General features: G+C 40.5%; 2 protein-coding genes across 3 annotated transcripts in view; one reads left to right on the top strand and one right to left on the bottom strand.

The window, feature by feature from the left end:
- COG2 (component of oligomeric golgi complex 2) overlaps positions 1-6,016 on the bottom strand; it is a 78,865-nt gene extending 72,849 nt beyond the window's left edge. Inside the window, exon 1 of one of the 2 annotated variants that reach the window (XM_043963321.1) lies at positions 5,777-6,016. In XM_043963321.1, coding sequence (XP_043819256.1) covers positions 5,777-5,848 — 72 coding nt within the window. In that variant the 5' untranslated portion in view covers positions 5,849-6,016. Of the gene's footprint in view, positions 1-4,924; positions 5,112-5,776 lie in introns of those variants that run through there. The other variant, XM_043963322.1, reaches the window with a different exon arrangement.
- The window catches only part of LOC122754715 (insulin-like growth factor 2 mRNA-binding protein 1), a 168,789-nt gene continuing 157,896 nt past the window's right edge, over positions 5,898-16,790 (top strand). Inside the window, 1 exon segment of the mRNA XM_044003193.1 lies at positions 5,898-6,013. Within this exon segment, the coding sequence (XP_043859128.1) occupies positions 5,898-6,013 (116 nt within the window).

Below are 16,790 nucleotides of genomic sequence, written 5' to 3'. Positions count from 1 at the left end.
CAGTTCCACTTCACACTATTCTCTTCTCAAGTTCCTGGCTACCTTATCCTTTAGACAATCTTGCTATGCCAAATCCCAGCCTTGTATTACTCCCACCACCCACTACTAATCTTCTGTCTACTGGCTACCTCCTTGCTACCTATAAGCCTCTCCTATCACTAAAAAGCACTCACTCAATCATCCTCACTAGCTATTTTCCTTTATCTCTTCTACCTTTTGTGGCTTGAGGTCTACAACAGATGCTGCCATTTCTTTTCATCTCATTTTCTCCTTAACTCTCTAAAATCTGGCTTCTGTGTGACCTGATCATTCACTCAGAAGTGCTCTCTCCAAAGTTACCAATGACCTCTTAAATGCCAAATCTTTTTTTTTTTTTTTAGTGAGGCAGTTGGGGTTAAGTGACTTGCCCAGGGTCACACAGCTAGTAAGTGTTAAGTGTCTGAGGCCAGATTTGAACTCAGGTCCTCCTGACTCCAGGGCCGGTGTTCTATCCACTGCGCCATCTAGCTGCTCCTTAATTGCCAAATCTAATGGCCTTTTCTCAATCCCTATGCTTCTTGACCTCTGCAACGACTGACACTGTTGCTCATCCTCCTCTCCTTGACAGTGTCTTCTCTCTAGGTTTTTGTGACACTACTCTATCCTGATTCTCCTCCTACCTCCCTGACCATTTTTTTTCAAGTTTCTTTTGCTGGATATTCATCCAGGTCACACTCACTAAAGGTGAGTATCCCTCTGGACCATAACCTGGGTACTCTTCTCTTTTCCCTCTATACTGTATGAATTGGTATTCTCATCAGGTCTCATAAGTTCAGTTATCTCTATGAATATTATTCTCAGATCTATTCATTCAGCACAAACATCTCTCCTTATCTCCAGTCTTGCATCTCCAACTGCCTACTAGACATCATGAACTGGATGTCCTGCAGGAATCTTAAATTCAACATGCCCAACATGTCCAAAACTGAGTTAATTATCTTTTCCCCAAAATACTCCCCTCTTGTTAACTTCCTATTACATCAAGGGCACCACCGCCTCAGGCTTGCAACTTACACGTTATCTTTGCCTCTTTACTATCCATAGCCAATCTGTTGTCAATGCCTGTTGATTTTATTTTTTTAATATTTCTCACAATGCTCCTTCTCTCTTCTCACACTGCCACCACCCTAGCGCAGGCCCTGATCACCTCATGCCTGGACTATTGCAATAGGTTGCTATTTGTTCTCCCTGTCACAAGTCTCTTTCCACTTCAGTCGATCCTCCACAAAGATGCCAAAGCGATCCTCCTAAAGTCTGGGTCTGACCATGTCCTTCCCTTGTTCTATAAACTCCAATGGCTCCTGATTACCTCCAGAATCAAATATAAAATCAACTGGCATTCAAAGGTCATTGTAAACTGTCCCCCCCACACACATTTTTCCTGTTGCTATTAAGTCGTTTCAGTCATGTCTAGTTCTTTGTGATCCCATTTGGGGTTTTCTTGGCAAAGACACTATTGTGGTTTGCCCTTTCCTTCCCCAGTTCATTTTACAGATGAGAAAACTGAGGCAAACTTCACCAAGTGACTAGCCCAGGCTAGTAAGTGCCTGAGGCCAGATTTGAATTCAGGAAGATGAATTTTCTGGATTCCAGGCCAGGCCCTCTATCCACTATGCCACCTAGTTGCCCCATATACCTTTAGTCTTCTTACACCTTCTCTTCCCTCCCCAACCCCTTGGTACTTTATGATTCAGTGACACTGTCCTCCCCGATGTTCCCTTTTCAAGACGCTTCATCTCCTGACTCCAGGCATTTTCAATGGCTGTCCCTTATGCTTGGAATTCTCTCCCTCCTCCTCTCTTGACTCTTTGCTTCCTTAAAATCTCAGCTAAAATCCCACCTTCTGAAAGAAGTCTTTCCAGGTCCCCCTTAATTCTAGTGATTTCCCTCTGTATGTATTCCTCCAGTAGAAGAAATGCTACTTAGTGATGATATTTCACTGTTGATCCACTATCTGTAGCACCTAGAATGCTACTTGCGTTAGTAGGTTCTTAATAAAAGTTTGAATTGAACTGATCCTGGAAAATGAATTATTTATTCTGTATTCCCCAAAGGGACAGAAATATTATCAATCAATCAATAAGAATTAAGTAAGCACCTACTCTGTTCCTTGAGTTGTGCTCAATACTGTGGGATGTAAAGACAATGAAACAATTCCTACTCTAGAGAAGTTTATATGCTACAGAGGGAGACAGAACATACATATATAAGGATATACACAACACTAAAAATAAATACCAGGTAGTTAAGGGAGGGGAAGACTAATACTTGGCAAAGGAATAGAGGGAAGGTTTCGGGGAGCTTGTGCTTGAGCTGCATTCTGAAGGAATTCAGGGATTCTATGAGGAAGGTGTGAGGAAGAAGTAAAAACCAAGCACAGGCGATGGCCACCACAAAGAGGATAAAGGAAGAAAAGTGAAGTTTATGTGATGAGTTTGGGAAGACAGGTTGTAGCTACCTCAAAAAGGGTTTAAAAACAAAACATAAGAGTTATATATTTTAGTCTAAAGAAAAAAGGAAATCACTGGAATTTACTAAGTAGGGAAGTGACATGTTTGAACTAGTGCTTAAGGAAACTCACTTGGGTTGCTGTGTAGAGGCTGGGGAAGGGAGACCAATAAACTGGGCACTGTAGCAGTTCAGGTGAGAGGCAATGAGGGTCTGAACTTAAGTAGGGGCTGAGTAAAAAGAAGGCATCAGATGGGAGAAAAGTTTTGGAAGTAGAAATGACAAAATTTGGCAACTGGATGTGTAGCATGAGAGAGAGTGAGGAATCAAGGATAAAACAGGTTACAAATCTGGGAAACTAATAAAAGAATGGTGGTACCTTTGAGAGAAACAGAATTTGGGAATATTGGGTGGGTGAGGGGGAGTTGGGGGAGATTTTTGTTTTAGATATACTGAGTTTTAAGAAGTATACTGGATATTCAATTTCATGTGTCCAGTAGGATGTTGGTGCTGTGAGGCTGAAGCTCAGGAGAGGGACAAACTAGATATAGAAATAATCAGGATAATAATGATGATAATGACAGCAGTTATATAGTTTGTTTTGTTTTTTTAGTGAGGCAATTGGGGTTAAGTGACTTGCCCAGGGTCACACAGCTAGTAAGTATTAAGTGTCTGAGGCCTGATTTGAACTCAGGTACTCCTGAATCCAGGGCCGGTGTTCTATTCACTGCACTACCTAGCTGCCCCCTGACAGCAGTTATATAGTACCTAATGTGTCAGGCACTGCGCAAAGTTCTTTACAAATGTCAGATTTGATATTCACAAAAACCCTAAGACATAGGTGCTATTACGATCCCCATTTTAAGGTTGAGGAAACTGAGGCAGACAAACATTAGGTGACTTGGGCTGGGTCATATAGCTAGTGTCTGAGGCCAAATTTGAACTCAGGTATTCTTAAGTCCAGGCCCAGAGCTCTACCCGCTGTACCACCTAGATCTGGAAATTATCTACAGAGAGAATAACTATAGGAGCTAAGACTGTAGAAGAGAAAAGAGGGCCCAGGACAGAACTTTGGGGTACACCTACTGTTACTGGAATCATGATATTGATAATGAATCCAGAAAGAGCAGAGAACACAAAGAGAGAGAGAGAAGTGTCACAAAATCTCAAAGAAGAGAGAGCATCCAAGAAGAGATGGTAGTTAAAAGTGCCAAATGATTAAAAGTGCCACTAGGAAATATGTAGAACTTGACTGTATATATGTATAACCTATATCTGACTGCTTGCCATCTTAGGGAGGGAGATAGATGGAAAGGGAGAGAGGAAGAAAAAGTTGCAACTCAAAATCTTACAAAAATGAATTTTGAAAACAATCTTTATATGTAATTGGAAAATAAAATGCCACCCCCCAAAAAAGTGTCATTAGATTCAGCAATTGGCAACTTATGGGGAAGTAGTTCCAAATGAGTGATGAGGTCTAAGGTCAGAATGTAAAAAGTTTGGAGAAGAGTGAGAGTAGAGGAAGTGAAGGCATTAAAATCCAGATTAAAATTTTAATGTTAAATATTTGGGAAATAGTTAACAAAATAACTTCTGCCATTAGATTGTAAAAATATAATACAATAGAGATAATGTTAATTTGTAGTTTTCTAAGTCAATATGCAGTCGGCAGGAATCCATTTCGACTTGAGTCTGACACTGCTGGCCTAGAACACTGAGAAAGTAAGAAACTTTGCCAGGGTCACAAAGCCAGTATATGAACCCAGATCTTCCCAGTTTGGGGGCCAGAAGTCTATCTACAACATACGACCTCTTCAGGGATGTCATAAAGGGAATTCATAACACTAACAAGAGAATGGAATAGATTATAATTAAAATCTCAGAGAAAGAAGGGATCTCAGTAACTATATCTAGTCCAAGGATTATAGTCCAACCTGAGGTCCTGGGGCACCTAGATTTCAGTGGGCCCGTGAACCTGAATGGGAAAAATAATACATCTTTATGTCAACATATTTTCCTTTTTAACCCTACAGATCTATACCACTGTCCTCCCAGGCTTACAACCTAAGTGTCATTCTGAATTCCTCATTTTCTCTCACCACCCATATCCAACCTGTGGTCAAAGCCTGTCAAGTTTACTTTATTTCCATCTCTCACATATGCCCCCTTCTCTCTTCTCATACTTGTCACCACCCCAGTGAGGCCCTCATCACCTCCTAACTGGATTACTGCAAAAGGTCTTCCTGCCACAAATCTCTCCCCGATTCAGTCCCACTCAGATGCCAAATTGATCTTCCTAAAGTGCAGGTCTGACCATGTCACCTCTCAACTTGAACTCCAGTGGCTCCCTATAACTTACAGGATTCAATATAAAATCCTGTTTGGCGTTCAAAGCCCAAACTGCCCCCTCACCCCTATCCTTTACAAGTCTTCTCACCTGAAGCGCACTATATGTCCCAGTGACTCCGTCTTCCTCGCTGTTCCTTAAACAAGATCCTCCAGCTCCTGACTGCAGGCATTTTCACTGACTGTCCACTGCTCGGACTTCTCTGGCTCCTCCTCTCTGCCTCCTGGCTTCCTTCAAATCTTGGCTAAAGCCCCACCTTCTACAAGAAGCCTTTCCGTCTCGCTTAATCTGTGTGCCTTTCCTCTGTTTGTACAAACTGTGGCTGTTTACACGTTCTCTACCCCGCATTGGGCTGTAAGCTCCTAGGGAGTGAGGGCTGTCACCCACCTCGGTGTCTCCAGCGCTTCTAACAGAGCCTGGTGCACAGGGAGCATGTTGAGAAACGTTTACTGACAAGCCGCATTTTATTTTATGCATTTAAAGACATTACTGTGAAAAGGCATTTATAAACATCACCAGGCTGCCCCAAGCGAGGTTAAGAAGCCTTGGTCGGCTCTAACCCCGACCTGACCAGGACTCTACTCCCCATTACCTTTAACTGATAACTCATCCCACCTAGGATAAGCTAACCTGGAGAACCTGGAATGCCGGCATAACAAGCCCGAGTCCCTGGACTTGCCACCGACTTTTAAAAGTTTGGGTCCGTAGCTCCGCCTCCCACCCCCTCCCCGATAAACAGGTGTAATAGCGTTCGCTCCCTTCTGAGGGTCGCTGGGACCCAGGCTGCGGGGGGCAGATACAACAGCAGCCGTGGCACAGCCCCTCGCTAAGCAGTGCCCGCTCCTTGTAGAACAGGGGCCCAGAGCCCGGGGCACCGCGGAGGGGAGGAGACGCTGGGCCCGAGGGACGAGCGGCGCGCCCCCCAGTCCGGCGTGCCCGCACCTTCATGAACTCGTCCTTGTCGAAGCACAACGTATCCGGTCCCTTGGGCAGGTTCATCCTCCTCTTCTCCATCCCGCCCGGCGCAGCACAAACTCGGGCCGAACTCCGGCAGCCCGGGTCAATGCAGGGTAGATCTCGACGAGGGGCCGGAGACAGGAGGCTGGAGACAGGGCCGGCACTTCCGCCAACTCGGCAGCGCCACCACCGCCGCCAACGATTGGGCCCGCGGGCCAGAGGGTAGTTTTCCTTCCGCTCGCCGCCGGGAAGGACGCGAAGGATTCTGATGTCATCTCCCAGGGATGACCTACTCCCCCTGGAGGGCGGAGGGCCGCACTGCAGCCGGGAGGCGGCGCTCTGCATCTGGTCCCTTCCTTAACATAAACCCTTTGGGAGGAGGAGGAGGAAACCAGACCTGATGGAGGTAGGTATAGGAGTCGTCACGTTTCTAGTCCCCTTTCCTATCACAATACTTTCTCCTCCGATTCTTAAATTTACGATGTTTAAATTTACTCATTTACTGGAGCCCAGACATCATCTACCTCAGCATCTTATACAAATGTCATTCTTACTTGCAATGTAGATGTATATTTGTTGAGTTCTTTCAGTCTGATGTTTTGTGACCCCATTTGGGGTTTTCTTGACAAAGATACTGGATTGGTTTGCCATTTCCTTCTCTACCTCATTTGACAGATAAGGAAACTAAGGTAAACAGGGTTAAATGACTTGCCCAGTGTCACACAGCCGGTACGTGGCTGAAGCCAGATCTGACCTCAGGAAGATGAGTCTTCCTGACTCCTCCTGGCCTGTCATTCTATCCAATGTGTCACCTAGCCTTAGAGACTTATAAATTATAGCACACATCTTACACGATTGTCATTCCTTTAAAAAAATTTTTTTTCTTTTCAAAATTTTATTGATGCCTTTTAAAAAGCAGTTATTTCCTATTATTTCTCACTGTTCACAGAACCCTCTTTTTTTAAAAAAAGATAAACATCTTTATTTATTTAAAGTTTTGAGTTCCAAATTCTATACCTCCTTCTCTCCCCTCCCCACTCCCTTTGGCAGTAAGCAATCAGATAAAGGTTTTACATTGCCATATTAGCAATTTTGTATAAGAAAACTTGAATAAAAGAAAAAATGAAAGAAAGTGGAAAATAGTAGGATGTTACATCAGTGTTCAATCAATATCAGTTCTTTCTTTGGAGGTGGATAGTATGCTTTATCATTAGTCCTTTGGGATTATCTTGTATCATGCTGCTGATCACAGTTCTTCACTGAACGATATTGCTGTCACTGTGCACAAGGTTCTCCTGGTTCTGCTCACTTCACTATACACCAGTTCATATAAGTCTTTCCAGGCCTTTCTGAAATTTTTCTATTTGTCATTTCTCATAGCACAATAATATTCCATCACAATCACATACCACAGTTTGTTTAGCCATTCCCCAATCCATGTGCATTCCTTTGATTTCCAATTCTTAGCCACCACAAAAAGAGCTGCTATAAATATTTTTGTACAAATAAGTCTTTTTCTTTTGGGGGGGGGATGTGTTTGGGCACAATTATAATTCTTATTAGCAATGTTATTATTTTTGCATATGTCTAGCCTTAGAGACTTTCCTGGAAATTATAGCACACATATTGATCTGCATTGGAAGAGAGTGTTTGATCCTGAATTGCCTGCCCCAATGAAATCAGAGGTCCAGCCCCCACACCCTACCCCAGAAGTCTAGTCACTTTCACTAGATGGTTAGATCCTTGAGGACAGGGATCCTCTTACCCTTCTATTTGCATTCCAATCCCCATCCCAATGCATTACATATGCTACCTTAATTCAAGTCTTCAACAGCTCCGACCTGGACTATTTTAATAACCTCCTAAATGATCATCTGGCTCCAATCTCTATCTTTTCCAATCCGTTCTTCACAACTGTCAAAATAATCTTCCTAAACCAAAGGTCTTATTATATCATTTCTGTTGCTTAAAAAGCCTCAGTGGCTCTCTGTTCTCTTCAGAAAGAATTATAATTTCTTTAGGCTGGCATTTAAGACCTTTCATAATTTGGCTGTAATTTACCTTTTGAACATTTTTTTCACATTTCCATTCACGCATGCTACTTGGACTACTAATTGTTCTCTAAAATAGTCCTCCAATTGCACTTGAATGTGCTTGCTTTTCACCTCAATCTGTGGAAATGCTTCTTTCTCTATGAGGCACACCCTTTGGGACCACCTCCCCAAGTGAAAACTCTCACTGATAGGTTGAGTTCTCAGAGAGGTGAATACTACTACTAGAGGCAACCCTTAGGGGACATATTTCTAACACTCTCATCAACAATCAACAAGTTGTCTCCATTAGCTTGTAAGAAAAAGGATTTACTATGAAAGTATAACAAGAACCAGTGATATGAATGGGCATTCCCCAAATACCTAGACTTACTCTCTCTTAAATCTACATAGTGTCCATAGTGAGTGGGTATTCACTGACAGTGAGGATGATGATGGTGAGGTACATGTAGTAGATCATTCCCTATTCTTAGAAATCCTCTTTTCTCTTTGTAGAGCCCTCATAAAATTTAATAATAGATGAGTCATTCCACTATTCAACTGGGCTGACTCCTTCCAAGGTGTTATATCTTTGCCGGGTGGGTTGACCAGGCACTGGACTGGACTGACCTGCTTCAGGGCTTCAAAACTGGATTGCTCTTCTGCTGAGATAGTCCACTTCTCTGCTAGACTTTGCTAGCTCAGCTGATGTAGAATCCTTTTTCTCCTTTACTTCTCCAGTACTACAGAAGAGGAGGTCTCTAAATATTACCATGCAATCTCTCCAGACCATACAATGTTTACAAGGTAGCTGCATGTATACTACCATGTCAAAGGTGGTATGCAGCCCACTTCAGACTCCTGTGGCTACTGCTCTTGACTATGGTACATACTGTTATTGACAACACTTATCTCTAACAGATGATGGGACAATTTATGAAACCTCTGGATTTCCCAGACTCACAAGATCACCTAGACACTCCCATCTCAGAATATTTATTTTTATAAGATCAGGAAAGAATAAATACTAAGAAAGAGAGGCACCACAAAAAAGGGGAGCAGCTAGGTGGCACAGAGGGGCAACTAGGTAGTGTAATAGATAGAGCACTGGCCCTGGATTCAGGAGGACCTGAGTTCTAATCCAGCTTCAAAGATTTGACACTTACTACCTGTGTGACCCTGGGCAAGTCACTTAACCCTCATTGCTCTACAAAAAAGAAAAAAAAAGAAAGAAAGAGAGGCAGCCATTTGCCTGGGTAAGAGACAGGGCTACTGCCCTTTCCCTAACCATTCTCAGTCTCAGTTCAAAGTATTCCTCTGCACTGATACAGAGAGAAATGAAGGGTAAGCCATCCCTTTTGTTTATCCACTAAATTCTGGCCCAGTAACCTGAGTCATCAGTTCTTCTATCTCAGCAGCCAATCAGAAGACTTTTTTTTGCCATCATATGATACCAGTCCCTTGTTGCACATGGCCAGAAACCAGCTCCCCACAAGTTTCCAAATGGTTGCTTCTATCCCAAATGTATTTAGAGGCTCAACAAAGTTCCCTATATACATTTAAATATCATTATCCTTCCCCAACTAATAGTGTTCTCTTTCTCCATTCTCAAATTTTTCTATAGCATTTTTAATGGCTCTTTTGTCCCTATCACACTCCACTTTATATTTATTTGTGTGAATATTAATACATAAGACTGTCAGCTCCTTGAGGGCAAGTACATGTCATTTTTGAACTTTGCATCTTAGGTGCCTAGCACAGTGCTAGTTCATGTTTGGTGAGTTGAACTGAATGTAACAGGCACTTAAAATATTTTTGTCAAGTACATGAGTAAATTAATTAATTTCCCATCCTTCTTTCTTCATCTTGAAGAAGGCTTTATTTCCCTGATTTTGTCTGAGGCTGGTTTATCAACTTCCTTACTTTTCTGTTCTCATGACATGTCTGTTGGATTGGAGATCTTCTTGTTCTATCCTCCCCTCCTGCTCACCCATCCATCTATTGCTATAGCCAGAACCCAGGTGAAATCATCTTTTCCCGGAAGCTCAGTTATAATCCATGTGAAGAACAAAGAATGTTCTCTGTATTTCCCTTTCTATTCTCTTCTTCCCAGCCCCCATGAAAGACATTATTCTTATGCTCCCTTTTTTCTCCCTTTCTTCCTCTCTCCTTTTGTCCTTTTCCCTTAAGTTGTGATTGCTGGTGACAAACCTTAGATTGTGATTCATTAGTGCCTGCTCTTCCCCCATATTCTGAACACCCAACTCATCTATCTCACTCAGCACTTTTCATCTTATAACAACACTTGTACAGAGCCAAATGAGGCCATCTTTCCTGTGGCCTGATTTATGTAAGCTTGGCCTGGATTGTTCCCTGAAATGCTATATGCAATGATAAGCTCCCAAAGAGCATTATACAAATATTCTCTTTCTGAAAGGGAGGTAGAAAGAACAGGAATATCCCTCAAAATGCCCTGCTGCTGTGTCCAAAGAAGGCTTAAACAGGAAATTGTTGATAGTTTCTAAGAATGTAAACCAAATTAGCTCCTGGACTTGCTATGTGTAAAACTAGCCAGGAAGGATTGTCCTTGCCACTAACAAGAAGGTGGAACAAGAATAAGAACTGTATTTTCTCTCCTGGGAATTAATCCAGAGTGTCAAAGCACAATGATAAATCTAAGCTAGCTTTCCTTGGAACTTAGCACATCCTCCTTGTGTCTTCTTCAAAAACAACAACAACAAAAGGGGAAATTTCTAGATCTTCATATCACAGATTTTATCAAAACTCTATCCCCTTCTCCCTCTCTCACTCAAAGTGATTACATGTGCTGATGCTTTTAAAGCAGGAACAAGGGTTACCTTTTTTTTACAGGGGATAGAGTGCCGGGCTTGGAGTCAGGAAGACCTGAGCTCAAATTTGACCTTAGACACAAGCTGTGTGACCCTGAGCAAGTCACTTAACCCTATTTGCCTCAGTTTCCTTATCTGTCACATGAGGTAGAGAAGGAAATGGCAAACTACTTCAGTATCTTTGCCAAGAAAACCCTTAATAGGGTCATGAAGAATTGAACACAACTGAATGCACACCACATACTCATGCCCAGAATAAACTAAAGAGGGACTTTACCTTGCCTCATAAAGTCCCTTTTTTCCTTTAAATTGCAGCTGAAGGGGGCAGCTAGGTGGCACTGTGGATAAAGCACTGGCCCTGGATTCAGGAGGACCTGAGTTCAAATCCAGCTTCAGACACTTGACACTTATTAGCTGTGTGATCCTGGGCGAGTCACTTAACCCTCATTGCCCTGCAAAAAAAATATGCAGCTGAAGAACTATTTTCTACAAGGTCTTTCCTGATCCTATCAACTACAAGTGCTTTGCCTCCCAAGCTTATATTTAAATACTTTGTATTTATTCAGTTTATATATATTTGTATTTATTTTGGATAGATTTTTATTGATATCTTTTATATTTTATATCACTTACATTTTTCTCTTGTATTCTTCATCCTACCCTCTACTCCCTTCCCTCACTTAAATCCAATTCATTGCAAGTCATGACATCACCTCCTGATGTCATGGTCCTCTTCAAGAACAAAGGACCGGGGGGCGGAGCCAAGATGGCAGAGAAGAAACAGCAAACTGCCTGAGCTCTCCTTCTGTTCCCTCAAAAAGAACATTAAATCAAGCCTCTGGACGGATTCTGAAACTACAGAACCTGCAAAGGGACAGAGAGACACAGTCCTCCAACCAGAGATAATTTAGAAGACTTCAGGAAAAGGTCGGTCCGACTCAGGCAAAAGGGAGGCCCAGCGCAGGGCAGCAACCCAGCGCCGAGGGGGTCAGGGCAAGTCAGCAGGAGCAGCGGGCCACAGATGAACAACTGAGGCCCCTGGAACCTGGTTCAAAAATCTGGTGGCCAGGAAGGACAGTGGAAAAACCTACCTGCACCGGCCGGGAGGGCGACGAACAGGTCAGGCGGGAATGGACGCCAGAAGCGGGTGCCTGGCTGGCCGAGCGCACCCAGACAGGAAGTGCAGGGCGGGGGATCTCCACACACCATAAAGGCCTCAGAGTAAAAAGCCGGTCACACAGCACCCCTGCACAAGAAGCCCAAAACAGGGACTCTGGTGCCCCGAGAGCAGACCTCAACTTAAAAAATAAATAAATAAGCTGCAATAATGAGTAAGAAGCAAAAAAGAGCCCTCTCCATTGAGAGCTTCTGTATCAATAGGGAAGAAGCCAACGCAAACTCAGATGAGGACAATACCCTCAAATTGCCTACATGTGAAGCCTCACAAGGGAAGGTGAATTGGTCTCAAGAACAAAAAGCCTTCCTGGAAAAGCTCAAAAAGGATTTTAAAAATCAATTGAGAGAGGTAGAAGAAAAAATGGGGAGATAAATGAAAGCAAAATAAGAAAACTATGAAAAAAGAATCAGCAGCTTGGAAATGGAAGCACAAAGATTGACTGGTCAAATGGAAAAAAAGTGCATAATTTCACTGAAGAAAACAATGCCTTAAAAAATTCAGTTGGCCAAATGGAAAAAAAAGTGCATAGTCTCATTGAAGAAAACAACGCCTTAAAAAATTCATCTGGCCAAATGGAAAAAAGGTGCATAATCTTACTGAAGAAAACAATGCTTTAAAAATTAAAATTGGACAGTTGGAAGATAAGGAATCCATGAGACACCAGGAATCAGTCAAGCAGAATCAAAAGAATGAAAAAATAGAAGAAAATGTGAAATACCTCATTGGAAAGACAACTGATCTGGAAAACAGATCGAGGAGAGACAATTTGAGAATCATTGGACTGCCTGAAAGCCATGACCAGAAAAAGAATCTAGACACCATATTCCAGGAAATTATTAAGGAGAACTGCCCTGATATCATAGAATCAGAGGATAAAATCATCATTGAAAGAATCCACCGATCACCTCCTGAAAGAGACCCCAAAAGGAAAACTCCAAGGAATATTGTAGCCAAACTCCAGAATTATCAGGTGAAGGAGAAAATACTCCAAGCAGCCAGAAAGAAGCAATTTAAATATCATGGAGTCACAGTCAGGAGTGCTCAGGACCTGGCAGCTTCAACATTAAAGGACCACAAGGCTTGGAATATGATATTCCGAAAGGCAAAGGAGCTTGGATTGCAGCCAAGAATCTATTACTCAGCAAAAATGTGCATTTTCTTTCAGGGGAAAAGATGGACATTTAATGACATTGGGGACTTTCAATCTTTCCTGGTGAAAAGACCAGAACTGAATAGAAAATTTGATCTCAACATACAAGACTCAAGACAAGTTTAAAAAGGTAAACAGAGGGGGAGAAAAAAAAAAAGGTTACCCTATTAGGTTAAACTGTTCCCTACATGGGAAGATAATACTCATAACTCTTAAGAACTGTAAATGTATTTGGGCAGAGAGAAGGACTTTACACAGAGGGTATAAATATAAATTGTCTTTGATGTGATGATACAAAAAAAATTTTTAAGGGGTTAAAAAGGGAGTCTATGGGGAGGAGAGGAAAGAGGAGGTGGAAGGGGATGAATTATATCATATGAAGAGGTGAAAAAAAAAACCTATTACAATAGAGGGAAAGAAAGGAGGGGTGAACATTGTTTCAACCCTATTCTCATTAGATTTGATTCAAAGAGGGAATAACATATACGTTCATTGGGATAAAGAAACTAAACTCATTCTTTAGGGAATCAAAAGGGGAAGGGAAAGGGGGGGACTGATAGAAGGGAGGACAAAAGCAAGGGAGAAAAGGGTAAAGAAAAGAGAGGGGGTGATAAAAAGGGAGGGCAGATGGGGGGAGGCAGGGATAAGAAGTAAAACATCGGTGAGGAGGAATAGGGTGAAAGAAGGGGGGAAAAAGTACAAAGGGGGTAAATAGAATGGAGGGGAATAGAAAGTCAGTAATAATAACTGTGAATGTGAATGGGATGAACTCTGCTATAAAATGGAAGTGAATTGCAGTGGATTAAAAAACAGAATCCTACAATATGCTGTTTACAAGAAACACACTTGAAGCAGAGAGATACACACAGAGTAAAGATAAAAGGCTGGAGTAGAATATATTATGCTTCAGCTAAAGTAAAAAAAGCAGGGGTAGCAATCCTTATTTCAGACAAAGTGCAGGTAAAAATAGATCTCATTAAAAGAGATAAGGAAGGAAATTACATCTTGCTTAAAGGTACCATAGATAATGAAGTAATATCAATATTGAATATGTATGCCAAGTGGTATAGCATCCAAGTTCTTAAAGGAGAAGTTAAATGAGTTACAAGAGGAATTAGACAGTAATACTATACTAGTAGGGGATCTGAATCTCCCCCTCTCAGAATTAGATAAATCTAGCCAAAGAATAAATAAGAAAGAAGTGAAAGAGGTGAATAGATTACTAGAAAAGTTAGACATGATAGATGTCTGGAGAAAATTGAATGGGGATATAAAGGAATATACCTTTTTCTCAGCAGTACATGGCACATTTTCAAAAATTGACCATGTATTAGGGCACAAAAACATCATAGTTAAATGTAGAAAGGCAGAAATAGTAAATGCATCCTTTTCAGATTATGATGCAATAAAAATTACATGTAAGAAAGAGCCAGGGAAAAGTAGAATGAAAATCAATTGGAAACTAAAAAATTTCATTCTAAAGAATGAATGGGCCTAACAAGAAATCATAGAAACAATCACTAACTATATCCAAGAAAATGACAATAATGAGACAACATACCAAAATCTATGAGATGCAGCCAAAGCAGTGCTTAGGGGAAAATTTATAGCTCTAAATGCTTACATGAATAAAAAAGAGAAAGAGGAGATTAATGAATTGGGCATGCAACTTAAAAAGCTAGAAAAAGAACAAATTAGAAATCCCCAATTAGATACTAAATTAGAGATCCTGAAAATCAAAGGAGAAATTAATAAGATTGAAAGCAAAAAAACTATAGAATTAATCAATAAAACTAAGAGCTGGTTTTATGAAAAAACCAATAAAATAGATAAAATATTGGTTAATTTGATTTAAAAAAAGAAAGAAGAAAACCAAATTACCAGTATCAAAAACAAAAAAGGGGATGTTACCACTAATGAAGTGGAAATTAAATCAATAATTAGGAATTATTTTGCCCAAATGAATGCCAATAAATTTGACAATCTAAATGAAATGGATGAATATTTACAAAAATACAAACTGCCCAGGTTAGCGGAAGAAGAAATACAATCCTTAAATAAACCCATATTAGAAAAAGAAATTGAACAAGCCATTAATGAACTCCCTAAGAAAAAATCTGCAGGGCCAGATGGGTTTACAGGTGAATTCTACCAAACATTTAAAGAACAATTAATTCCAATATTATACAAATTATTTGGAATAATAGGTGAAGAAGGAGTTCTACCAAATTCATTTTATGACACAAATATGGTGGTGATACCAAAACCAGGCAAAGCAAAAACAGAGAAAGAAAATTATAGACCAATTTCCCTAATGAATATTGATGCTAAAATCTTAAATAAGATATTAATTAGCAAGGAGATTACAGCAAGTGATCACCAGGATAATACACTATGACCAGGTGGGATTTATACCAGGAATGCAGGGCTGGTTCAACATTAGGAAAACTATTCACATAATCAACCACATCAATAAGAAAACCAACCAAAATCATATGATTATCTCAATAGATGCAGAGAAAGCTTTTGACAAAATACAACACCCATTCCTAATAAAAACACTGGAGAGTTTAGGAATAGGGGGAGCTTTCCTTAAAATAATAAACAGTATCTACCTAAAGCCATCAGCAAGTATTATATGCAATGGAGATAAATTAGAGGCCTTCCCAATAAGATCAGGGGTGAAAGACAAACCCAGGAACTCTATGAACACAACTACCAAACACTCTTCACACAAATCAAATCAGATCTAAATAATTGGAAAGATATCAATTGCTCATGGATAGGCAGAGCTAATATAGTAAAAATGACAATACTGCCTAAATTAATTTACTTATTCAGTGCCATACCAATCAGGCTACCTAAAAATTATTTTATACAGCTAGAAAAAATAATAACAAAATTCATCTGGAAAAACAAAAAATCAAGAATATCCAGGGAAATAATGAAAAAAAATTCACAGGAAGGTGGGTTAGCGGTACCAAACCTGGAGCTTTACTATAAAGCGGCAGTCATCAAAACTATCTGGTACTGGCTAAAAAATAGAGTGGTAGATCAATGGAATAGGCTAGGCTCAGGAAATGCAGTAGTAAATGACACTAGTAATGTAGTGTTTGATAAACCCAAAGACTCCAGCTTCTGGGATAGGAACTCAGTATTTGACAAAAACTGCTGGGAAAACTGGAAGATAGTATGGCAGAAATTAGGCTTAGACCAACATCTTACACCTTATACTAAAATAAGGTCAAAATGGATACATGATTTAGACATAAGAGGTGATACCATAGGTAAATTAGGAGAGAAAGGAATAGTGTACCTATCAGATCTTTGGAAAGGAGAACAGTTTTTGACCAAACATGAGATAGAGTATATTATAAAATGCAAAGTGGATGATTTTGATTATATTAAATTAAAAAATTTTTGTACAAACAGAAGCAATGCATCCAAAATTAGAAGGGAGGCAGAAAGCTGGGAAACAATTTTTGAGGCCAGTGCTTCTGATAAAGGCCTCATCTCTAAAATATATAGGGAATTAAATCAAATTTATAAGAATCCAAGTCATTCCCCAATTGAGAAATGGTCAAAGGATATGAACAGGCAGTTTTCTGATGAAGAAACCAAAGCTATCTATTCCCATATGAAAAAATGCTCTAAATCTCTAATGATTAGAGAGATGCAAATTAAAACAACTCTGAGGTACCACCTGACACCTATCAGATTGGCTAAAATGACAAAAAAGGAAGATAATAAATGTTGGAGAGGCTGTGGGAAAATTGGAACACTAATGCATTGT

The sequence above is a fragment of the Dromiciops gliroides genome, chromosome 4, assembly GCF_019393635.1.
Source record: "Dromiciops gliroides isolate mDroGli1 chromosome 4, mDroGli1.pri, whole genome shotgun sequence".
Lineage (NCBI taxonomy): Eukaryota > Metazoa > Chordata > Mammalia > Microbiotheria > Microbiotheriidae > Dromiciops > Dromiciops gliroides.
The sequence above is the reverse complement of the archived record's forward strand: the minus strand, read 5'-3'. Positions and strand labels throughout refer to the sequence as shown.